The 26,578-nt window shown below is 30.6% G+C and overlaps 2 protein-coding genes across 2 annotated transcripts; one reads left to right on the top strand and one right to left on the bottom strand.

Moving 5' to 3' along the window:
* Positions 1-585: 585 nt before the first annotated feature.
* Positions 586-26,403, bottom strand: LOC136975523 (sodium-dependent organic anion transporter-like). Its single transcript, XM_067270589.1, has 7 exons — positions 26,299-26,403; positions 2,990-3,245; positions 2,708-2,913; positions 2,427-2,631; positions 2,083-2,343; positions 1,863-2,010; positions 586-655 (listed from the first exon to the last, which is right to left on the bottom strand). The coding sequence occupies exons 2-7, from the start codon at positions 3,155-3,157 to the stop codon at positions 639-641; spliced, it is 1,005 nt and encodes a 334-aa protein (XP_067126690.1). The 5' UTR covers positions 3,158-3,245; positions 26,299-26,403; the 3' UTR covers positions 586-638.
* Positions 24,566-26,356, top strand: LOC136975524 (sodium-dependent organic anion transporter-like). Its single transcript, XM_067270590.1, has 5 exons — positions 24,566-25,062; positions 25,132-25,336; positions 25,409-25,669; positions 25,741-26,072; positions 26,247-26,356. The coding sequence occupies exons 1-4, from the start codon at positions 24,917-24,919 to the stop codon at positions 25,927-25,929; spliced, it is 801 nt and encodes a 266-aa protein (XP_067126691.1). The 5' UTR covers positions 24,566-24,916; the 3' UTR covers positions 25,930-26,072; positions 26,247-26,356.
* Positions 26,404-26,578: the final 175 nt, after the last annotated feature.

Below are 26,578 nucleotides of genomic sequence, written 5' to 3' on the forward strand. Positions count from 1 at the left end.
CGGTTAGGAGTTGAAAGTTGAAATTTGGTACACAGTTAGGGTACGTCACAAGGACGCACACTAAAAGGGGATTTTTCGAAATTTCTCCCCACGGGGGAGTAGGATAGGATTAAGTCCTTAACACTTCCATCAACAATAGAAGTGTTAAGTAACAATAGAAGTGTGAAGTAACAATGGAAGTGTTACGTAACAATGAAATTGTTAAGAGAAAGCGACGTGCAAGACGCAGATGCGGTTTTTTTCGTTTTTGCGGGAAATCGAACATATTTTTAGACCCATCTAACAATTCTCTAATTACAGTAGTCTAGAAACAGGGGGACCCAATTCTTGCATTCTGTGAAAACGGGTAAGATTGACTATAACGTAATAATCTTAATCTTCGCTACCGTTACTTTTGCCCGAGCAACGCCGGGCCTACCTGCTAGTATATATATATATATATATAGATTTATTTTTAAAATATTCGAATAATACAATAATTATTATTATAAAAATATAATTTACTTTTCCAGCTATTGGACAATATATAAATTGTTTAATTAAATTAGTCTTTATTATTTCATTATTTCAGATTTTTTAAATGCCACGCCATGAAAATATAATGAGATTCAATTGAACTCCAAAGAAAGTAATTGGGATTACAGAGAAGTTACATCTGTAAAAACAAAAATGTATCTCTTTAAATTCCAGATTATATAATTTATTAAATTTATTAAATTTAGATATTAGATATTAGATCTATTAAATTTAAAAAAAATGAAAATTATGAGTTTAAAATTTCTGTCAAAAAAGTAGTCAAAATACTGAAAATATTAATGAATTTTTTTATTTTACGTTACTGTAGTGAAATGTATGGGGAACTCGTATATAGTGAAATGCCTAGCGCGATAGGTCCGCTGGAAATTTCACAACTGGCAACATGAAAAAATCTCCAAATTTCTGGAGGGTCATGAGAAGACTTCAGAATTCTCAAAAGAATGCTTAGAAACACAAAAATTTTCGAAAATTCCTACATCGTTTCAAGGGACTTGCAGGAATTTACAAAATGAAACTGAAAGTAATATAGTGAAATTCCCGTGGCGAATTATCCGCGGGTTATAGGAAGGAAATAACTAGAAAAGAAATAAAACTTTTACACCTTTAACATCCCTCAGCCTATGGTTGCAATCGTTATTTCTTGGTGAGATTGTAATTACAATCCATATGTCTAATATAATCGCCCGATCGCATAATATGTACCCTTTCAGATTGAATTTTAAACACAGGTATATGAGACAATCCGCACAAAATACGGTATTTGACATTTGTATAGATATGTTTCATAACTACTTAATTTTCTCCGATTGCCAATACATTATACGTATATTGTCATTGTTGTGTGTATAAACCCTTCGTGGATTAGAATTCAATTTCAATGAATTAAAACTCAAGTAAAATTTAAAACTGAAAAAGCAAGTAATAAATATCAAAATTTTTATTTTAAAAACCACTTGATACATTTCTTAGATTAAGTAAACTAGTTTTAGTAAAATATTTTTAGCGAAATTAGATTTATTTATGGCCACAAACGAAATTAATAATTAGTAAAATAATTTTGGAATCAATAGGAAAATTATTCATCAATTTAATGATTAACGAGAGACTGTAGCAAGTTCAGGCTCTATGGCCAACAACATTTGCAACAACTACAGACGGGCTTAATTAAAAATAAACCAGAAACGAATTGCTGAACTTTTCGGGTAAAATTTAAAATTCTGCTGGCGCTATCTATTATCATATTTTATTAAAATAACGTGAATTATTTTGACTTCTTTTTCTCAAATTTATATTACACGCTACTCTCACTGTATTAAAATACTTACCTTTAATTTCTGTAACTTTTTTAATGTCTACAGGTTCTTTAGTTTTAAAACTGCATAATATAATTTGATGAATAAAGCATATTACAGAACATATAACCATTTGAGATATGCCATATAAAAATGGAAGCATAATTAGTGTTGGATATTTCTACAAATAGAATACATTTCAGAATATTTTCAAATTATAAATATTTAAACTTATTTACATTATGAAACTTACCACGATATCAAAAGATAGTGAAATGACACTAAATGATACAGCTACGTTTTGAATACCACTTTCAATTCCTATCGTTTTACATACTGCGATGGGTCTTCTAAAAAGAAATGCTGTAAAAAATCCTATCAGAATTCCAACCAGTGGCATAAGTACAGAAGTCACAATGTGTTTCCAAGTTAAACGAAGAAGGGCGGAGCTGAATAATATAAATTCTAATACAAACACCACTACAATAAGTACCAAACCTAATACGCTACCACACTATCAAAAACAAAAACATTATATTACAATGTTATATTATAATGTTACATGTGTAACAGACATTTAATGAGAAACTATCTCACCTTAGTAACGTATACAGACACTTTTGGAACTTTCCATTTCAAAAGCATACCCAAAAGGACGGGAGACGTAATCGTAATTAAGGATAAAGCCATATTAAGATAAGGTATGACCAATTTGCTAGCCTCGGTATCTTTCGCATAAATCCAGACGTTAAGAGGCATCATGCCTAATGCCAGAACAGTAGAAATCGTTGTCATGGTAATGCTGTTTTCATAAATAATCATTTAATAGTCATAAATGAAAATTTTCTGGCGAAAATATTAATATTTGTATAACAAACCTTAATGATACATCACCATCCACGTAATACGTGAAAGTGTTGGAGATAGCACCACCCGGACAGCACGATATTATTAATAAACCTGCAGCTACTGTTGACTCAAATTGGAATATTTTATTAAAAATGTAACCTAATAAAGGCATTATTATAAACTGACTGCATAATCCAATTATTGGTCCAACAGGTCTCCGAACGTGCTCCCAAATCTACACGATAATAATATAATGTAACACAATTATCATTGTAAATATATTATTAATAAATTATATAAATTATTGTTACTTGTCTCCAATAAATACACGCTCCCATTGTAACCATTACTATAATCAATATCATGGTTAATAATACATCGTGGATTAATTTAAGATTTGGAATTGCATACGGTTCAACATCTGTGATATTATTACTTGTTGAATTATATTCAATAAATTCTGTAGTATTGTTTTTCATTGCAAATTACTTAATTTGATGATTTCGATGTTAAAATAGGGTGGTTTCACGTTATTTATGTGGCAAATTTCACATCATTTCAACAATTCTGAAATGAGATAATTTTCTTAATATATATTAAAAATTAATTAATGAATTTTTATAGTTTTATAAAAGAAATATTAAGAAGTCAATATTTATTTACAAATTAATTATGACCGACCTGTATTTAAAGATCCTTATAAAATGCATATTTAAATGCATTTTATAAGGGTGTTTAATACAGGTCGGCTATAATTAAAGTTTTCCAGTTCAGAGCATTCTGCCTTACTAGTGGCCGAATGGATAAAACCACGGAACACCGATATTTGGTCGTGGGTTCGTGCCGTCATCAACGGCATTGGTCACCCGGAGTTTTCCGGTTTTTCTTACACCTTAATTGTGGCCAGTTTCCCATAAAAGCATCCTATTCGTCCGTGATCGATTGATGTATTAGCTTAATAAATTGCCTATTTGGAACAACTCTTTTAGGAAAAAAAGAATGCAAGGTAAATGTTCAATAAATTCTTGAACCTGCTTTAGGTACTGTTTCTGGCAGTGGCTTATAGTGGGTATCAACCGCCCGGAGCGGAAGAAAATTTCGCCGCCCCCTTATTGTCGGAACGTAGTGACGACTAAAATACTTGACTTCGTGCATTCCTTGTCATCAAAATAACTCTGGAATGATTAGTCCGATATTGATGAAATTTTCTTGGATGACTCATCATCACTCAAGGATGAACTGATTAAAATTTCAACTTTCAAAAATGATCCGTTTTTGTAGAACTGGAGATAGGGGTTTTTCTTCAGTATGGATCATTTTTGAGAGTTAAAATTTTAATCAGTTCGTCCTTGAGTGATGGTGAGTCGTCGTAGAAAATTTCATCAAGATCGGACAACTCATTCTAGAGTTATAATGTTGACAAGGAATGCATGAAGTCAATTGTTAGTCGCTTCCTGCACGCACGTGTAGAAGCGTCATCTAGTGGTCGGAAAATATGACAAGCATTAAAACAATAATTTTGAAAGGTAAATGTTATAGCTAACTAGATACACAACAACAAATATAAAGATTCTTTATAGAATAATAAGTTAAAAAAGTTTTCTTTTTTTAACTTATTATTCTATAACATGGAGCAGCAGTGATCAATATTGATGGCTTTACGATCCATTCTCTCCTTTGTCTTCCTATCGTTAGTACGAAATTTCGATCTCTAAATGGAGAAGCTGCACAGAAATTCCAGATTGAGATGAAGTCGCTCAAACTCATCATCATCATGAAATGTCAATGATTGGTGCAGGAATGCTTTACATTATTGAGAGAAGATTGAGGGAGATAAACCCCGAGGAAGATGAGCCGTTTGGTGGATTCTTTGTCTATTTGTTTGGTGATTTTCGTCAGCTTCCTCCTGTTAAAGATACTCCTCTCTTCTCGAGTGTTTTTTACAATGTAATGTTCCAACAAGGTAGGGACTTTGTTGGGACATTACATTACATTACATTCGCATTTGATTCTTTTGAGAAGTTCACTGAACTTAGTACTTCTTATAGACAAAATAGTGTAGATAGTTTCTTCACAGATGTCTTACATCATCTAGCTTCGGGTGATTTCTCTGATATAGATCTGAACACTCTGACGACAAGAAATGGAGCCTATTTATCCAGAGATGAACTTGATCAGTTCCAAACGGCTATATTCAACAAATGAGCAAGTTAAACAAAGCAACGTAAACTACTTGCAGTCAACTGGATGCCCTCTTGCTTATATAGCATCTGAAAACACTCCAGATATTGCCCCGCCCTCGTCCAAAGATGACTCATCTCTTGGTCTCTCCAAGTATTTGAATCTCTCAGTTAATGCCAGAATCATGCTGAGAGTCAATTTATGAGTGCAAACAGGTCTCGTCAACGGTTCACTAGGGATGATACGCTACATTCTATATGCTCCTAATGCTTGCCCTCCGACTCTTCCTCTGTTTATTTTAGTGGAATTTATCTATGGTAATCTGTTTCCAATAATCCCCATAACACGCTCTTTGAACGATGGCAGTATATTGCGATCTCGTAGACAGTTTCCCCTTACCTTAGCATACTCGATGACTATACATAAATCACAGGGATTAACTCTTCCAAAAATCAAAATAGATATAGGGAAAAAAGAGACAGCTATCGGTCTTACCTATGTTATATTGAGTCGAGTGAAAAAATAACTGACTCAGTACTTTTAAAGAGTTACAATAAAGATCGCTACGAGTCAATCTGTAAGTCCAAGTCCCATAGTGATAGCCAGAATTTCATGAAACGTTGGCATAGCAATTAATTAATGGCTTATTCTGACCTTATATTTGTACCTTTAAATGATCCAATAGAAATCAAATATATTGTTGTGAACGAATGATTCTTTGTTTCTTTTTCCCTCATAATCTAGAAAATAAAGTGCGAGCAGCTTCGTTCCGACTACACGCTGATACCGCGTTACTTAACTAGTTTAGGTATCTCAATTTAAAAGACTAAAAAGTACAGTAATTCTAAAGAACTTTTCAGCAAGAACAATCATCATTATTGTGTATTGTACAGGTTCAAATTTTTACAAGATATTATTATTCTTTATCGTGAAATTTTGCCGCCGCCCCCACTACGCTATGCCACTGGTTTCTGGAGAAAAAGTTATCAAGAATCGTTTGAACGTCGTTACATTTTTTCTTGTTAGCATAAATTCTACAATTGCAAGCAAACTGGTTTTCTAGACCTCGGCTGTAAAATTTAGAAGAACGTAATTTGTAAATACAGTATAGTATAACAATTGGAGCTTGTAATTGGATCTCTCAGTAGAAAGAATTATTAGGCAAATTTCAACCTAATTTCATGTTCGTACTCTCCTGGGTATGCGGTTTCTGTTTTCGATAAATTTTTTGCTTTAAAATTTAGCCGCTAGAGTAAAATTTGGTGTTACTATCCCCTTAATGCGTACATTTCGTATTCCAGTGCCTTCGTGCGGAATATAGGATAACCAGAGGTGTCAACTCGTCACGCAAAGAATAGTCATTCATCTATCTTGATCACGTTTCAAGAAAATTCCAGTATAAAAATTAATATTTTGGTTTATTTGGTTACGGCCACCCAGCACATTGGCTCCATGTCTGCAAGGATGCCTCACAAGACGACTTTTTATGGGAAACTGGCCCCTATTTAGTTGTTACTCACGTGAAGAAAAGCCGGAAAACTCCACGTGGCCACATTGGTCAGGCCCGAACCCACAACCAGTGTTTAGTGGTTTTATCCACTCAGCCAGTGATAGACCCCTATTTTTAAGAAAATCTAAACGTAATTTGGAATCTAATTCTTTATAATAGTAATTTATTAAAAAATTATTTTATTAATTAATTCTTAGATATTAATTATTAAATTATTGTCATAAATATAAATCGAGAATTATAAATCAATATAAATATTTTTAATGTATTTTTATAGTAAAGTATAATTAACCATAATTTAAAAAAATTCTTAACATGTAAACTTTTAAAAATTTTAAATAATAAAATTTATGAAAAATAAATTATTTTACAAGTGATTTGATTTCATCAAATTCAAAATTTAGATAAAATTCTTCCAATTCTAAATTTTCCCATAGGTCAAAAGATTAACTTATATTCTTGTGTAGATCATAATATGCATAATTACTCATTTATATTTAAAATACATTCCTAAAGTAAACAAGAACATAAAAAGATACTTTGTCCCTCGGAAAAATTAAGAACTGGATCTGGAATTTTGAATTTATAACAAAATAATTTTTAACTAAAGTAATATTCTTTTAATTATTCTAATTATTGTGTTTCTCATTTCTTTTACAAATCACAATTTTACAGTAAATCTAAATTAAAAAGTCCATTACGGCCAAAATTATTGTAGACCATAATGGGCTCCTCTGCGTTATAATTAAAAATCATCTTTAAGACAATATCACTTACTTACAAATATTTCTTATCTTAAAAGGGAGAAATTTTAAAACTTCGTACAGGCACACGTGTAAAATTGTTGATGAATTGCTAACAGAAAGACCATCTACAAACTTGAAAATGCTTCACTATAATTAATGACAATACAAAATATAACGACATGCAATTGTGATTAAGAATTCATACATTCATATTTGACACGCGTTGTTTTATACATTTTGCATGTAAATGTATTTATATATAACGGAGCCGGGAAAGTAAAAGTAATTATGAATAGGCCTATACATAAGAATTCATGCAGTCTATATGACACAATTGTTTTATAAACTTTGCATGTATTTAGATATAAATTGATTAATTCATTTCGAACTTAATATTATATTTATTTACGAAATATTTAAATAATTAAAAAAAAACAACTGTTAACATTAAAGAACGATTTGTTAATATTATATAAAAATTACAGTTACATAATGTTAAATTGCATGAATGGTTGTTTATATTCTCGTAATGATTCATCAAAATGACAGACTAGTTAAGTACAGCAATATACTTTAAAGTCCATTGAGTGGTCCTTTCAAATTTACAAATCGTGGAGTTAAATTTCGATTTTTGCAATATTTAAAGCTTCAAAACTTTGTATTTTTGAGTATTATAATGAAAATCCAACTTATAATTTAAGATAAATATTAAATAATTATAAATAATCTGCAATTTAACTGACTTGTCATTAAAATTTATTGAAACAGAACACAGAAACTTTAATTGTTGATAAGTTTTTTTTTATAAGTATGACATTTAATTATTTCTTGATTTTAATAAAATACGCGCGATTTTCTTTTAACGCAATTTGTTAATTAAATCATTGTAACATGCCAATTTTTCGATATAATGCGGTTAAGCAGAATATCATTAAAAGAACGTCTAAGAAAATAGGAGCTTCTAACCCTCCTGTACACGCTTCTCGACCTAATAAGACTTGTTATAGACTCTTCGATACTTTAGAATTAATATTGGCTATCTAATCCTTCATTAACACCATTACAAATAGTAAACATAAATTAATAATAGTGATTCAGCACATAACGAGGATTTGAAATGTTTCCAGCTACTAATAATTGCAGAATGATCGGTTCGTGATTCGTCGTTCTATGAAATAGTAGTTGTGCTATAACTTACTATACCGTTTCTTTTGAATGTTATATAGTTGGAGCGCTGTGGGAAACTGGCCCTTACATAGGGGCCAGTTTCTCATAGAAACCAGTTTTTTTCACATAGCAGTTTCTATGTAGGAGTTACTAATGTGAAGAAAACACAGAAAACTCCGCGTGGCCAGCCTGTTGGTAAGGCGCAAACCAATTACTAGTGTTTATCCACTTGTGCACTAATGGGTTTGCTACATGGCGATTTGACTTTCATATAAAGTTTAAGAGAAAAATTGGCAATGTTTAAAATTACAATTCATGCTGACGTTTCTTTCAAGAATAAAGTATACGCAATCAAAATTTTTCAAGAGTAAATACTTTCGACATATATTTTCTTATTTATATATATTAAGTTTACAAGTTTACTAAATTTCATAATATTGTTCTAATGTATTTAAATCATTGTAGCCAGTGGCGTAGCGTGGGTGTCAGCCGCCCGGGGCGGAGGAAAATTTCGCCGTCCCCTTATTTAGGTATTTTTACAAGATATTATTATTTATTGTGAAATTTTGCCGCCCCCTAAAAGTTCCGCCCGGGGCGGGCCGCCCCTGCCGCCCCTGCCGCCCCCACTACGCTACGCCACTGATTGTAGCACTCTAATAAAGCATAAAGCAGCAAGCGCTGGTCCTATTGTAATATTTAAATAAGTTACATGTAAATTACTATAACTTACGCCTTTCAAAAATATATCTAATTATATTGTATATACTGTATTTACAGATGTATTAATATATTTGACTATACGTTATGGGTGAAGTCAGTGAATTGGATAAAGCTAGGACTGTCGTTTAACCGGTTAAGCGACAGTTTGTAAATCAAAGTTACTTTAATCTTAATTCTACAACTTTTAAAAGTACGAGTTTTAAAAGTTATATTTTGTGATATTTTGGTAAAATAACTTACTTTCGTCCACTCATTTTTGCGCAATAACTAAATAAGAAATTCCAGTTGAATTTAAAAAAACAAAATTCCTTCTTTATCTATCCAGTCTGAATTGTAAACATCGCAGATTATTTGACTAAAGTGAAACTTTAAATTTTTTCTTGCTTTATCCAAAGTGGGGTGGATAAAGCAAGAAAAAAATAATAATAACAGATACCCTTTTTAGGATAACGTAAGGTTGTTCGGAACCGCTTGGGTGCTGGTGGACCCCTTATATTTTCACCAATCGTCATACTTAATACATAACAGAGAAAAATTGTTATATATAAAAGCCGGGAAAATAAAAATTACAAATTCATCAACATGGCTGCCTAATTATCGAAAGATATGAATGCAAAATGAATAATTCCTTCAAGCATTTAACTTCTATTTATATTCAAATACACGTTTGGAGGTCTCCTAAAATAACATTCAATGCATTAAACTTTATTAAATAAGTAATCTAAATCAAAACTTTTTTTAATGTAAGTTATAAAATGACGATGTTATTTCTTAGGATTTCCTCATTAGTAAAATGATTCACCACTTAATTTCCAGTAATCGTAGTCGCTATCAACGCGAGAGGATAAGATCGAATTACAGTAAATAGGAAGGAATGATAATGAAATATTTGTACAGTTTTATTATATAGGCCATTATACAAATATATTGTATAGATATAAACGTAAAAATGATATCCTTTCAACAGTGGGATAGTTAGGTGTGGTACCCCAAAGTAGTGGAGAATAAACGTGGGAAATTTTTAAAATATTTTCTCACACGTTTTTTCTCATTACCGTTTCGGAAAAAGATTTTGTAAATAGTTATGTCTAGTAAAGAAAAGTCTTTTTTATTATTACATAATTCATTTTTTATGTGGATTTTATTTCGTGGTAGTTTTTGGCGATACGTCCAAAAGAATTTAACGGATATATCCGTCCCTCACCACTGCCACACGTTCGCCCTTGACGGATATATCCGTCGGTCACTGCAGAGTGGATATGTGCAGTTTTGAGCCACTTTTTACTTTCTCCCTTCTTCCCTGTTGTGTATAATGTAATTTTCGCAAACCATTTTCCATGTAATTACATGCGTGTACAATACAGCATTGATCACCTCCCGGAAATTGAAGAAGTGACTTTAAAAGGTTTTGTAAGTATTTTCTGCCTGATAATTTTATTAACATGACTAGTAAAAAGGCTTATAAGAGCAGTGTGTCCGTAGGCCTATAGAACAGCGGTTTAAGTTTTATTTTGCGTGTTCGTCAAACAGTGGCTCCTTGGTCAATTATACAGCACTGTACAATTATGTATAAAAAGTATTTTTTTAGATCGAAAAGTGTAGGAGAAAGGACACAGATAAATATAACAAAAAAAAAAATTCAGCGACGAGTTGCTTAACTTTCCCAGCCACTTTTGGTTGCGCCATCTGTTATGATATTTTATTTAAAATATAAAAAGCTTTTTATATTTTTAATTCCTTTAAAAATAGCAAAATGCTTAATTTTGAGGGTAGGGATGGGTTTCATAACTTATAACTATAAGTTATAAGTTATGAAACCCATCCCTACCCTTATATTATATTAACTTATAAATTATTTGCGAGGAAGTAAAATAATATATTTAAATATTGTTCATTTTAGCTGAAAAAATAATTCGACTTAAAGTAATTTGATTACTATTTCGTCAATAAAAAATTGTCTGGACGACACCATAATTGAATGTAAGGTAGGTTCGGAATATAAAGTAAAAAATGGAAAAAGTAGGACAACTTCAATAAGTAAATTATCTAATTTGTCTGGCTATATGCCAAGTCAAGGTATAGAAACTCTCTTGTTAAAGTGTATAAATTTTGTATAAATTAATCACAAACTGCAACGTATACAAGAGTTATGTACAGAATTAAATGAAATTATTGTTTGTTAAAGAAATAAGCTCAAAATGTAAATGCTAATAACGAGTAAAATCGTCATTAACTCCGACTTTTCTAGAGTTACGACACATAACCCCTTTTATCTTCTCATCTCCCTGACCTTTAGCCATCAAAATTTATTAGCATCAATACCTCTAAAACATATACCACCCTGAAAAAGTTCAGAAATTTTCGACAAAAAGCACAGGAGTTATTAAGCTTGAAAGTGGATGAACAAAATCGTGCAAAACCCCACACATACTAACATCTATACATACAGAATTACCCTCGAAGTATTTTTCATTTCTCGACGTTTCAAGGTTTCCTAAGTTCATAAATCTGGGGAAGGTCATTTTTGACCGATCGCCATACTTTTCCTCTATTATATATAACAGCCGGAATAGTATTAAAATTAATTAAGTCGGAAAAAAGAAAGTGTACATTATAATAGAGAAAATGCGAGTAATGTATTAATCTTTAAAATATTGGCATTAAATCTGTCTTACAACATACAATCACGACGACTCCTGTAAATCGAGTTATCCGATAAGAATAAAATACAATACCAATATAGCTCCATCGTTGAAAAATATTCGCTTACTTTTGCTCATTTCGAGTTTTGCTTACTAGAAATGGCTTAAAATGTGCGCAAAATACGTACGGAAATACGGTATTACAGCACCACCTGTATTGGACGACCACCTGTCTAAAAGACCACTTTTTGAATAAACCGTGGGTGGTCGCCATAGACAGGTTTTACTGTGCAGTATTTTGTTTGTGTCGATACAATAAGATCTACTGTAAAACGGGTTGATTTGTGGTTAATTTGTAATCGATATAATATCTCTGTAAACTAAAATTGTCAACTAATACTTATATGTATTCCCTGTAACGAAAATTTTTCCCTTTCGATAATAATAAATTTTTATAATTATAATTGTAAATTATATAACTTTACTATTCGGCTATTATAATAAATATAAAATTATGCTAATTATGCATAAATTTAGGGTTACATACCATTACATACCAAGAAAATTAACTTATAAATTATTTGCGAGGAAGTAAAATAATATATTTAAATATTGTTCATTTTAGCTGAAAAAATAATTCGACTTAAAGTAATTTGATTACTATTTCGTCAATAAAAAATTGTCTGGACGACACCATAATTGAATGTAAGGTAGGTTCGGAATATAAAGTAAAAAATGGAAAAAGTAGGACAACTTCAATAAGTAAATTATCTAATTTGTCTGGCTATATGCCAAGTCAAGGTATAGAAACTCTCTTGTTAAAGTGTATAAATTTTGTATAAATTAATCACAAACTGCAACGTATACAAGAGTTATGTACAGAATTAAATGAAATTATTGTTTGTTAAAGAAATAAGCTCAAAGTGGAAAGAGTATGAGGAAATAGCTTCGTCACAGGTAAGGACTGCTTTTGTGTGTGTTCAGGTGCGTGTGCGTGTTACTTAAATGTAATATAATAATTATTATAAAAATATAGAACATGAGAACGAGAGTCGTTTTAAATTATTTAGGCTATATTTGTTAAATCTTTGTATTTTATGCAACAACAATATGTTTATTTTGTTTTTAAGTGTATTATATTAATATATAAACCGCTTTTATTTGAGTGTATTTAGTGTAATGATAATAAAAATATATTTAATGGAAAATTCTCGTCGGTACAATTACAGACGTGAATGACTTTGTTGAAACTTTAACAGAGGTATAGACTCTATCATAAATATTCGAATTTTACGCAATGATTTAGTTTATTCTGTTAACTGGATTTGTGTGTTAGTTTTTTTTTTTTTTTTTTATACATTGTTCCACTCAGTACAATTAGTTTTGTAATTGTTAAAACAATTTATAATATTATTGTTCGAGTAGAGTAATTAATTTAATTTAGGGGTACAAAATTTCCATACATATAGATTACCCATTACAATTAAATAAATGTAACATCATATAATTCCATATTTACTGTGTGCGTGACAAGATATGTATAATTAGGCTTACCATAATATTTTTTCTCAAACCGGGACAATTTTGAGAAAACACTCGCAACAGAAAATTAAGCCTACTAGGATAAGTACGTATGATTGAAAGGGCTAAATAAAGTAGTTGTTAACAAAAACAACAAGTTAAAAGCAATTCTTAATAACTGAGCTAAACATTATATTATTATTAAGTTATTAATATTTATCACTAGTGTAAACTTTTTAAAAAATTCTTTGTCACTTAAATCTGTACATTTAAAATATGACAATACATTTGAGGAAGTTCCTATTGCTTGCCTTATGTTTGGCACATTTCAAGTGATTTTTAATGTTTGAATTCCCATCCTGAGCTACTGAAAATTCTGGAAAGCACAGTTCATATTTCACTTGGTCAATACCATCACAGCCTTTTTTTTCAATCATCAGTAAAAACGTGGTTTGTTTTGACATTTTAGAGATTAAATGAATTTAATGTACAGTACGAAATAATCGCAAATGCCGACCAGCAATTTGAACTCGACTAAGTTATGACATGCGCAGCAATGGCGTGGCCAGTGTAAGTTTCAGTATTGCCAACTCTAATTAAAACAAAATATTTAAATAAAAAAAAAATGAAATAAAAATATCTGGATCTCATAGGCTACGTGCTATTATAAATTCTGTGAAAAAATAAAACATCTAAATTCATTAGTCCATATGCTATAAATTTTGGGGAAACATCTAGACAACATTAAAAGCACTTAGATCTAGATACGAAATATTTAGATTGGTAACAATGAGTATAACAGAGGGGTAATTGCCAAATTGCCCCTCTGTTATACTCATTTTTACTTCTTGCCCTATTTTTACTTCTTGTATATTCGGCACTTTTAAAAAATTCTTATAAAATACCTGGACCATTTCGTGAAGTCGTAGAATTTTCACGAGTAGTTGGGTTCTCCAACTTTGTTTTGGAATATCCTTTAGTTCTCGAGAAATTACAATAAAAGAAAAAAAATTAAAATAAATATAAAATTTTAGACGGCCATCTATCGACATAAATCGAATTTAAATCTCCCGCCGTCATCTGATTGGTTAAAAAAATTAATATTCCTAATTGGCTCGCGTCAGAAAAAAGTAGGTGTGACTTCTGTAAATGACGCTATCGGGAGTGCACCGATGCGACCGGAAAAAGTAAACAGCCTACGTCATTAGTCTAACGGTCCTTGTCTGACCTACTTTTCGTAGAATCAACATTGGAGTAAGCTGTAGTAAAACGTAGTAGTTTATAGTAAAACGGTCTTCTCTAATATTCATAGTACTTTGTAAAGCTCGGATTTCAATTTAATAAGTATTATTTAGTTCAGAAACATTATAAATACATCATTAAGTAGGAGAATAACGAAAAACTTTATTTTTTAGTATAATACAATTTACAAAATCGAAAGTTCGTATATCGTAATATTATAAAAAACTACATCGAAACATACAAAGTCACCTAATTTACTTAAATTCAGTTCATTATACAACTGTAGATACTCTTGCCTTCCTCAGTTTCCTCAAAACAAAATTCGAAAACTTCAATTAATTCTATAAATATTTAAGCGCCATTACTATTCGAATTAACTGTAATTACAAATATAACTGAAAAATATTTTCGACATGAACCCTAGGCAATAATTATCAAAACAAAATTCTTCAAGTATAAATTTTTCTGATCGAGTAATATGTAATAATAGTTTTATCTATTAGTCTTGCCATATTCTACTTTCTATGTTCACATCCATTTAGTTTCATCTAATTACACTTTAAATGTAAAAAAATCTACCAACAAATTAGTTTGCTAATAAAGATACTACTTGCTAATTAAAGTTTGTATTCTTCTTTGACGTAGTTCTACGTTTTAGCACTAAATTGGTAGACATGTCTAAATAACACGCTTATAAACACTAAAAACCATAAATGTCTCGAAATTAGAACTAGATAATTATATGCACAAATAAATTAGTAAACCTATAATACATGCCTTCATTTACATCCAAACAAAGATCAGTTCTCGCAAATTGTCAAAAAATAAATTATTTTCAACTTTTCTTTCTGTAAAGTAGCATATTCTGAAAAACAAGTTCTATATTCAGAGTAAAATTTCCACCTTTTATCCGTTAAAAACAACGCAAAATGTATGAATCCACGTAATAAAAATTTATCGCGGTGAACTTCGAAAAAACGAGAAACACAGAAACACCAAACCGCACGCTATTAAATTTTCCCGCCAATTGATTAATATAGTGATGCTCCTGTAAAAATTTTATCACATGACGAAAAGTTTTAGAATAAATGCTAAAAGTTTTAAAAAATTATTTCATGAAATTCGATGAATTTAATTAATACACAATAACTAAATCTGTTTAATAAAGGTTAATAATTTACTACTATAATTATGCAAATTAGATATAAAAAAGATCGCTGCGCAAATTCTCCCGCCAACTATACGTCATGGAAAAACTTACGATGTCAATGCGATTGAAGCTTTTTCACTAAACACTGACAATTTTATATAATTATTTAATTAATCCAGTCAAATTTAAATAATATAAAATGTCTAGATCTGTTTAATAAAGATTATCACAAATATTATTACAAATATGCAAATTAGATATGAGATAGGTCACTAGGAAATCTTCCGCCAAGATAAAAATAGCTTTCGGTCACGTGTTCACCAAAAAATATGTTTAAAATTTAATTTTTCAGCTTACATAAACCGTACAATAAATGAGTATTTCTTCGAAAGAAGTCGATATACACGAATAAATAATAATTATTTAATAATGCTTTTATCCATTTTAAATTGATATTGTAAAAATTAAGCCATTTAATCTGTGTGGCTTTTATAATTTAGAGTTTCCGAGTATTTTACTGTGAAATTCAATTTAGTAAACAGAAACAAAGTTAGGTTATTAAGTATAAACAGCACAATACAATAATTTATACGTAAGTTGAGTGTAAATACAGAAAAAAATCGAATTATATCAAAGATGGGAGAAACAAGCTTACATCCCCAGAACAGAGCTTATAATTCGTTGTTATTTTCAGCCTGTTTCTACTTCGACTGTTTTTTGTTGGTAAAAAGTTAATGTTTTAAGATGTTCTTAGTGAAGAAAGATAAAAGTATCGAAATATAATATTCACACACACAAAAATATTCATGTATGTCGACATTAGAAATTTGAAATCAATTATAGAATGTCCTGGATAGACATATCGTGTGATTGTCTGTTTCTTCTGTCTTATTTTGTTTTTCTACGTGAAAATAAGATATCTTTTATAACTATTGATAATATAAACATTTTGTTTCTTTATATATTACCTTCAATTACAGCTGCAAACTTTAACACATGGAGCATGTGAGAAAGTATTATTGTATAGATTATTACATTTTTATGAATACACCTGAGACTCGTGACAATATAGGCCTATATTAACCTACTTTAAGTGTCAATATTTTATTTAGAATCATTTTAAACGTTATTATTACATCAAATTATGAAATGGAATGTTCCAAGTATAGGAGTAAGAGGGAGGGGAAAGAAGCCATGCGTGGGGAAAAAATGAGTTTTTATCTAAATTATAATAAAATTTACTTATATTTACGATAAATATCGATAATTTTCTTTTGGAGAAATGTATCTTGATAAAATTAATTATCTATATGAATGAAACTTTCAATAATACATTAGTTACAATGACTGACGTTCCTTTCTTACCCTTTCTGTAGTATGTCTTATTATTAAACATAGTTTCCTAGATTATAGCATAATAATGTGTAAAAAAAAAGGAAAATTCTGTTAATTTGTAAACGCAGATACTATCACATAACAAGCATACTGTATCCTCTGTATATTTAAAGTCAGTTATTCGCGATTGAATTTTTCTAGATAAGCCTGTTTAATCCGTAATTTATTTGACAGAAAGAAATTGTTTATGGCCGTATTTCATTTATATAATGTTTTTTTCGTGATATTATTTCTAATATCGGAAAAAAATATACATTTCTAATATGGACATACATCAATATTTTTAATTCTGAATATTATATTTCGATACTTTTATCTTTCTTCACTAACAACAAAGTACTTTTATTTTAAAAAAATAAGTTTTTACCAACATAAAACAGTCAAAGTAGGAACAGGCTGAAATTGACAACAAATTATAAGCTCTGTTCTGGGGATGTAAGCTTGTTTGTCCCCATCTTTGATATAATTCGTTTTTTTCTGTATTTTCACTCAATTTACGTAAAAATTATTCTATTGTCCTGTTTATAACTAATAGCTTGTCTTTGTTTCTGTTTACTAAATGGAATTTCACAGTAAAATATTCGGAAACTAAATTATAAAAGCCAAACAAATTAAATAGCTTAATTTTTACAATATCCACTTAAAATGGATAAAAGCATTATTGTATATTTATTATTTATTCGTGCATATCGACGTCTTTCGAAGAAATAATCATTTATTGTAGAGTTTTTATAAGCTGAAAATTATTCTGTTGTCTTTGATGAAATTTGTTACAATTTACTAATTTTTACAGAAACATTAAATTTTAAACGATGACATTAGTTAAAATGTATTAATTTGTACACAAACATTAAATTTAAGGCGTATTTCTTGGTGATCACGTGACCGAAAGCTATTTTTATCTTGGCGGGAATTTTTCCACAGTGATCTTTGTCATATCTAATTTGCATATTAATGATAGTACATTACTAATCTTTATTAAACAGATCTAGACATTTTATATTATTTAAATTTGACTGGATTAGTAAAATAATTATATAAAAATTTTCAGTATTTTGCAGGAAACTTCAATCCAGATGACGTAAGAGTCATCCATGGTTCGCGGGAGAATTTGCGCGATGATCTTTTTTATATCTAATTTGCATAATTATAATGGAAAATTATTAATCTTTATTAAACAGATTTAGTTATTGTGTATTAATTAAATTCATCGGATTTTATGAAAGAATTTTTAAAAACTTTTAGCTTTTATTCAAAAACTTTTCGTCATGTGATGAAATTATTCACAGGTGCATTAAAATATGAATCAGTTCGTGGCAAAATTTTGTACAGTGCAGTCTGGTGTATCTGTGTTTCTGGTTTTTTCGAAGTTCACTGCGATAATTTTTTATTACGTGGATTCGTACATTTTGCGTTGTTTTTAACGGATAAAAAATGGAAATTTTACGCTGAATATAGAACTTGTTTTTCAGAATATGCTACTTTACAAAAAGAAAAGTTGAAAATAATTTATTTTTCAACAATTTGGGAAAACTGACTTTTGGATATAACATATGGATTTACATGAAAGTATGTATTATTGGGCTACTAATTTATTTATGTTTATGTGTATTGTTGTACTGTAACTTACTTTGTTTTACTATGTTAGAGAAAGTAGGTCACACATTGGATTTCTGACATAAAACTGTCGGCTTTTTCAGAGTGAAGCGGACCTTCTCAATGAAGTGTGTTTTAGGGAAGTTATGCTTTCTTTTTCTGATGCATGCCAATGATGAAAATTGTTTTTAAAATTAAATATCGGTCAATGACGATAACATATGTTATAAATGTGAAGATGAATATAAAAATATTTCTACATTTTTTTATTGTTTTGTTGTTTCTTAAAGATTAATTTATTTAAATTTATTATATGTCAAGTAAGTTTATTTACAAAATGCTAATATTTTAATCCGCTTTAATATTTCGGTGTAAATTTGAACAACGAATTTTAAAATTTTAAATAAACGATATACTGAAATTTTCTTTTATTTACAATGATTACGTCACTTCTACAGAAAGTAGAACACGAGACGACCTTCACCCACATTTCAGTCTGGGGGGAAAGGCCGCCAGGCGTCGTAGTTGTAAACGTAACAACTTTTACGTCATCTATTGTTGTGGATGAAATTCGTTAACTGTCAATTACATTTTCTTGAATTTGATTCGAAGGTTGAAAAAAATCGTCATGACTTAAATGCCTAAAACTTTAAAAAATTATATAAAATTGAAAATAAATTAAAAACTTTTGAAAAAATCGTATCGGATAGAAAATCAAAAAAGAATTTAATATAAATTTGAAAAAAAAAATTTAGCAAAAAATTACCGCGAAAAAAATTCATATATATAATAATTATATGACAATAAAGAACAATTTTTTCTTTACTAGACGTAACTGTTTAAATTTTTTTTTTCCTAAACGGAAACGAGAGAAACGCGTGGGAAAATTCTTAAAAATTTTCCCACGATTTACTTCCACAACTAACTGGTAGCGCCGGGTCTGACTGTTCCACTGTTAAGAGGTTAAAATTTTACCAAATAACCGGGACAAAATGATAAACTGGCCGGGACGCTGGAACAACATTGTCAAACCGGGACGTCTGGTAACGTTATGTATAATAAGACGCGAAGTCAAATAACGTAAACGAATGTACTGTATAAACAATTAAATGGAAATTATTTGTATTTTTATTTTGTTAAAATATTCTAAAAATAGGGGCCAGTTTTCCATAGAAAGTCCTCCCGGATTGGCGGTTCGATTCTGTATATGTATTTACAGTAGACCTCCCTATAACACGGGTTCGTATAACACGGCGAAAAAATTGCGATCGTGTTCGTATAACCAAGGCCACTTGATCGCTTTGCTAGTAAGGTCGTCCGCCGTAAGGAAAATTGCCGTATTCACACTGTTTCCATTTTTCGCCGCTGCAAAAGATTTTGAAGCTAGTTATCGGAGAGAATCACATGTTGAGTAAATTGATCGTTTCGTGTGCAGATATAACTATTTTATGAAATTGTAATACTGTAGTTACATAAAGTTATAGTTGTATATAGTTATACTTATTCGCAAGTTGTTGACGGGACTTTTTCTTCAACAGCAGCTTGGTGTCGATATAAATACATTTATTGTATGGTTCAAACATTATGCCTAAAAATTGTTGCGTTCCTTTTTTGCACATCGCATGCTGGATCTAAAACTTCTTCCGAAGAATTAAAAGTTACATTTCATGAAATCCCATTGAATGAAGCACTGAGACAGAAGTGGTTAGCCCTTTTCTGATTAATTGGACTGCACAATTAACTTTTTCCCAGTTTGACAATAAGTCAAACTGTGGAAAAAAGTTCTCAGACTGCAGCATAAGCCCGTTTCAAAAAAGTATTAAAAGTCTAATGTTATCTACTTTATATTTGTAAATTTCTGATAAGAAAGAAGATAAGTACATTTCTGTTTTTTGCAGTTTATAAAATTCAGTCAAAAACATAGTGTACACTTTATTATGACAGTTTTCAATAAATTAATTTTTCCTTGTAACAAGCTTTTGCTTTTTCTATAAAAAATTATATTTAGAGATATAAACTGATTGAAATGAAACTTATTAGAGATGTAAACTGAAGCAATGTTACTTTTACCATAGCTATACTGTTAATTTCAACTTTAAAACAATATATGTTGCGTTTGTTCATATTTCTGTGTACTTCTCCAATATTAATTACAGTAAGTTCTCACCTTGAATATCACCATATTTCCGCGCATATTTTTCGCAATGTTTTTAATAATCTAAATAAGCAAATTTTTTGAAGAGTTATATCGGTATTTCTTCTTACAGAAGTCTTGATTAAAAAAAGTAATAATTTTATAACAGATTTAATACACAACATTTAAAAAGTTATCCTATATGGTCCGAAAATGCAAAATTTTTCATAGTAGACAGAATATACTGTAGGTGATCTAGTTTTGCTAAGTTTGCGTATTTTTTGAGTAAAAAAATATTTACATTAACGATTAACCACTGTTATCTTTAAGAATCGAACAGAGATCATTAAATGGTATTAGTATGGAAAAGTTTGTATTTTTCGTGCTAATAATAGGCCTACTCTGTTATTATTTCTTCCAAAAAATGTCTTATGAAAATAAAGGTGTGAAAAATACTGTATTATTATTATTATTTCGCTTTTTTCGATTTCCCTGCTTTTTTCACGAACTAGGGAACATCGTTTGCAACAGCTCGTTTCTTAATTGTCGAAAGTTTTCAATCTGCATTAACGAGTTAAATACTTAAATACAGAGACGTCTCCAAACTCCTCTATAGTCTCCAGGATAATGTACAAACCTGAAACGCTGACGATGGAATGTCACCGATCGTCAGCGACACAAGCGGAAAAAATATTAACTATCGTCTATACGCTTAGTCTCATAGACAGAGAGAATCGGCGAACGGCCTTACTAGCGAAGCGATCAAGCGTCCTTGATATAACACGCTAAAAGAGACTCTTATAACACGGTAAAACGTCATCGCCGACTCGCATCGCGACAGGATTGGTCGAATCTGGACCAATAGCGGATATTATACAAACCATTGAGTTTAAACGAGCACTTGACCTTCTAAAAAACATTTATTATTCAACGGCCATAAAAATTATATTTTTATTAATGATGTCTCTAAAGTTCAGCGAATTCTTCGCAGAAAGAATAACTTATCAGGAAACGCATCCGCCGTTCGATGAGCCACTCCACGCGAAAACAAGCTTAAGCAATGGCGTCGTCGAACGGTGCACACTCGGTAAGTAATCCTACAATTTTTTGTTTATAGCTTAGTTTATATGGATTATTCCCAAAAAATTATACGTGATTTGGAAATGATGAGTCAAATTAGTCTAGAATCGATTAATTTTATGGAAGAAAACCTTTCAAACAGCCGTAGCCCCTAAACTGCAGAAGTGCCGGGCTGTGATTGGCTCATGTATTTAAGTGACTCGTACAGCACGGATTCATATACAGTCCGGATAACTCGGCCACACTCCTACTCCTCCACCACGTGTCTGGTGCATTATGTTTGATGCAGAAATTATTGCTGCTGTCACAGTTAATGAAAAAATGCCGGAAAATGATGAAGATGTTGACGTTGAGGACTCCACCGTACAAGCTCCTAAAATATCACATAGTGAGGAAATAAAGGCTGTCGAAACCGCCCTTCAGTATTTTGAACAACAAGGTGCGTCGGTAATGGACTTACTGTTCCTTCGTCTTCGTGATGAAGCAGCAAAACGCAGAGTGCAGTGCAGAAGACAACAGGACATTACGCATTTCTTTAAAAAAGTAGCCAGTTTTTGCAAAGTCTGCTGGTTAATTTTCATTTTTATGCCTCATAAAGTATTTTTCTGAGGTCTGTCTTATCAGACAAATTACTGTACTGTGTATTCATTAATTTTCATTTTCATGCAGTAAAGACTCTATGCCTTCATAAAATACGCACTTTTCCTTTGTTTAAGGGTATTTGGGCAGTTTATTCTCTGTTGTATTCTCAAGCAAACAATGCATACAAGTACAGTGCAGTATTTTCTGAGGAAACACTCGTACTTATTCTTTTTTAAGTCCATTCCCGATAACCCGGCATTTTCACAAACTTGGCCACCTTCGGTCCACATTAGGCCGAGTTTTCGGGACTCTACTGTAACACGGAACGTATCTACCGTGTTATATCGGGGTCTACTGTATTTTATTCTTAATATCTGAAGAATCTTTCTTTTCTAATGCACTATAATATAATTTGATGAAGGAAGCATTTTTTATGTAATTTACTTTGATGTATGTTTCGTAAATTTCAAAATTTGATGAAATAATGTTGACTATTAGAACAGAAATTGATTGTTTCCACTCATCTCCGCTCTCCAATTGATCATCACTCGTTACGAAAGGTAACGAGATCGGAACCTAGATCGCGGGATGAGTCAAAACTGTCTATCCGATCGCAATCGAAGGTGGTTGATCTTAGGTCTTACATTCTTCTATTGTTTTAATACGAAAAGTACACTTTTTCCAATAGTTTCTTTTTAAACGCGTCCTTTTATAGACATAAAATTTCTCGTTTTCCTTTTCTAGCAGTTTTACAAAATAGTCAATTTCGGAGCTTCCACCTTATAATCATCTCTAAATAAGAAGTTATCATAACTAAAGATAATAAGATTCATTTTTATATTTTCTTATATACTTAAATAAGGCCAGTTTTCCGTGGAAAGTCTTCCCGTGAGACTCCTTGGCAGATCGTGCATGAGTTGTATTGCCTTAATCCATCAATCCTAATTCGATCCATTGCTAAGACATCTACTGCGAAAACAGTATTAGTGTAAGAGAAGTCTTCGTAAATCTAAAACTGCTCTTAATACTGTGTATTCCCGAAAAACACGGTATGATTAATAATCCTGTTGATATTTCGGATTCAAACTAAAATTTTGTTAAAACCAAAGTTCTAAAAATCCCTAAATATGAGGTCATAAAAATCCCTGAATTGTGTGTCCTCCTTGTAATCATATTTGGCTTGTGTGTTATACTCTCATAGTTTTTATTATATATTTTTCTTATTCGCATATTTAATTGTATTTTGAAGTATTCTAAATACAAAGATTAAAATTTAAATGGAATGTTCTACTCGTAGAACATTTTCTAACATCTAAATACGGACCACTTTTCCATAGAAAGGAAGATCCTTCCTTTCAGTGGGGGATCTCCCCTCGGCAGATCGTCCATGTTTCGAAATACTACACATGTGATCCCCTATCTCCCATCTTCTCAACCTGTAACCACGGCATCAATGTCCCTAATACACAAACTTCCCTGTATAATTTCAGAAATTTTTCACAAAAGGCACAGGAGTTATTAATCTCCAAACTGGATGAACAAAATCGTGCCACACAAACACTAACATCCATACATACAGAGAAAACCGTCAAATATTTTTTGCGTTTATCGACGTCTCAAGGTGCCCTGAGTCCAAAAATGAAAAATATTGGGCCGATCGCCATACTTTTCCTCTGTTTAAATTACTTTTCCGGCTGTTATATATGAGTTTTAAGTATAGAAACTAAAATAGACCTCATAAGCTGTTATCTCTTGTTACTCCATTTACTTTACAACTATTCTAGAATCAAGACGTTTGTGTGTTTGGTTAGATCATTCTGACGTCATTTTTTAAATTTTCTCATTATAAAAACTGAAACGATGACGTCAAATTGACGCCAAACACGCATTGTAAGTTAGACAATACGCCAAGTCTCGACGTCGTCATCAATTTAAAGAGTTAAAACAAATTAATTTTTGGAACTTTTTTAAAAAATCTAAAAATAATTTTCCTAATAAAATAATATTTAAAAAAATTAAGAATTTTTAAAATTATAAGCTAAAACTGGAGCGATTTAAAGTCGTGTAACACGTAAAGACATTTCATTTGTCTACTATAATTATACTTTATTAAATAAAATGAATTTAATATTAAAAAATTTAATATTTTCTATATTTTATATTATAAGATAAGTGTATTAACTGAATAAACACTTCAGTTAAACACGTATTATTATTTATTTAATTACTCGATAAACTGATCTGATAAGAGAGACAATTGCTGTTGAGATTGAATTTGACTTCAAAGCAGACATGATAAATACTACAGAAGACACCCCTAGTAATGATTCAACGAATAATTATATAAATGACTTACTTATTAATGAAGATCTTAAAACAGCTCAAGATGTTTTAATCATCATTTTAATAATAATAATTATGATCGCAATGGGGGCGGATATTTGCTGGAAACAGGCAAGTACTTCGATTAAATAGTTAGTTTCATTACACTTACAAATTGCAATTTTTGTAGATTTGGGTGCATATTCGAAGGCCATTCGGTCCTCTAATTGGTTTGTTTTGTCAATTTGTAATGATGCCATTCTTTGGTTACATTTATAATTTAATATTTATGTTTGAAACGAGAATGGCTGCCGGATTACTTATTATATCGTGTTGCCCTGGGGGTGCCATCTCAAATGCTTTCGCTTATTATTTAGATGGTAACGTCTCCTTAAGGTAAGTTTATATTAAATGTTATTGATATTTATTAAATTCACGTAGTAAAATTGTTTTATGGAAATTTAGTGTCACAATGACTACAATATCTACTATCATGGCATTAGGGATGATGCCTCTTAACGTATGGATCTATTCAGTTAAAAGTGAATCTGATAAGTTGCATATACCCTACGAGAAAATGGCTTTATCACTAGTTATGATAACCTCTCCGGTACTGATAGGTATGGCAATCAGATGGAAGGCTCCAAAACAATCTGTGTATGTCACTAAGGTAATTATAAACACGAATTGTGAATTGCATTTGTTGTAACAGTATAAATAATTATCATTTATCCCTTTATAGTGGGGGAGTGCAATCGGTTGTATAATTCTTGTGGCTGTATTAATAATAGAATTCATCTCTTTTCGAGAATCACTACACCACGTATCTTGGAAACTAATCTTAACTTCCATATCTATGCCCATGACAGGGATGATAATGGGATATCTCATAGCATTAATTTGCAGAAGGCCGAGTGATGTACGTAAGACCATAGCTATAGAAAGTGGAATACAAAATGCAGCTGTAGCATTTAGCATTATCATGTTGTCATTTGATATCCGAGTAAGTATTATTTACGTCAGGTAATGCGTTAGGTATCAATACAAAATTTTTGAGTTAATTTTCTTCTTTAGAAGAACATTACGATCCTTTTAATCCCATGGTTTTATGGTACTGCCCAATTCGTAATATGCTCCCTTCTTTGTTTAATTTATTATATTTATATAAAGTACTTGAAAAAACAAAAATCTCTTGAACAGGAAAATATCTTCGATATGGAAGACAAAGGTAATTTGTTATGTTATAATCAGCGCATTGTATAATTTTATCAACTTTGTTTTATATTTTTCAGAGGTTACTAGGCTATAATATCTTATCAGTTTAGTATCATATTTAAATAGCAATATATGACTTCTGTATTTTATCAAAAGATTTCTAGTTATCGAGGAAGAGCAAATTATCTCAGGTATCTTATCATTATTACTATTATTTTACTATAAATTCACCCCAAGAAGTATTTTTATTATGTAAATTCTCAGATTTGTTAAATTATCTTTGAATCTCGTAGCATTAAAATAAGCAATTTAAAAATAAAAAAAAACTAATTTTAAAACAATTCAAAATGAATTTGTTTTTTCAGATTAATAAAAATTTTACTTCAAACTACCGAGCGTTGAGAAACAATATTTTACCTGATTATTGTTTGTTGTGTTGAGAAATAAACAAAAATAAAAATATTTTGCCTCATAATGGATTTTCGTTCATTTGTATTTATAAAATGGATCCTCATTGTATAATCTCCAGTTAATTAATTCATCTCGGAAATTATTTCTAATCGACCACGTGTCTTTAGTTATAGTGCCAGTTTCATTTGATATTTTAAATTCTTTTTATGCTAGAAAGGTCTTTTCCCATGTTAATATGGGTTTGGTTTGGCTTCGGTGAGATATGACAACGCATCAAGTGGACGAT

The sequence above is a fragment of the Centruroides vittatus genome, unplaced genomic scaffold (assembly GCF_030686945.1).
Source record: "Centruroides vittatus isolate TY-2023 unplaced genomic scaffold, ASM3068694v2 contig_374, whole genome shotgun sequence".
NCBI classification, from domain to species: domain Eukaryota; kingdom Metazoa; phylum Arthropoda; class Arachnida; order Scorpiones; family Buthidae; genus Centruroides; species Centruroides vittatus.

What these genes read in the sequence shown, in the direction of transcription:
- LOC136975523 (XM_067270589.1), bottom strand. Translation starts at nt 3,157, where the DNA reads ATGAAAAACAATACTACAGAATTTATTGAATATAATTCAACAAGTAAT. An exon ending in GATGGTGATGTATCATTAAG is followed by an intron (nt 2,632 to 2,707) that starts GTTTGTTATACA and finishes TTATGAAAACAG; the next exon opens with CATTACCATGACAACGATTT. An exon ending in CACTATCTTTTGATATCGTG is followed by an intron (nt 2,011 to 2,082) that starts GTAAGTTTCATA and finishes TTCTATTTGTAG; the next exon opens with AAATATCCAACACTAATTAT.
- LOC136975524 (XM_067270590.1), top strand. Translation starts at nt 24,917, where the DNA reads ATGATGCCATTCTTTGGTTACATTTATAATTTAATATTTATGTTTGAA. An exon ending in GATGGTAACGTCTCCTTAAG is followed by an intron (nt 25,063 to 25,131) that starts GTAAGTTTATAT and finishes ATGGAAATTTAG; the next exon opens with TGTCACAATGACTACAATAT. An exon ending in AATCTGTGTATGTCACTAAG is followed by an intron (nt 25,337 to 25,408) that starts GTAATTATAAAC and finishes ATCCCTTTATAG; the next exon opens with TGGGGGAGTGCAATCGGTTG.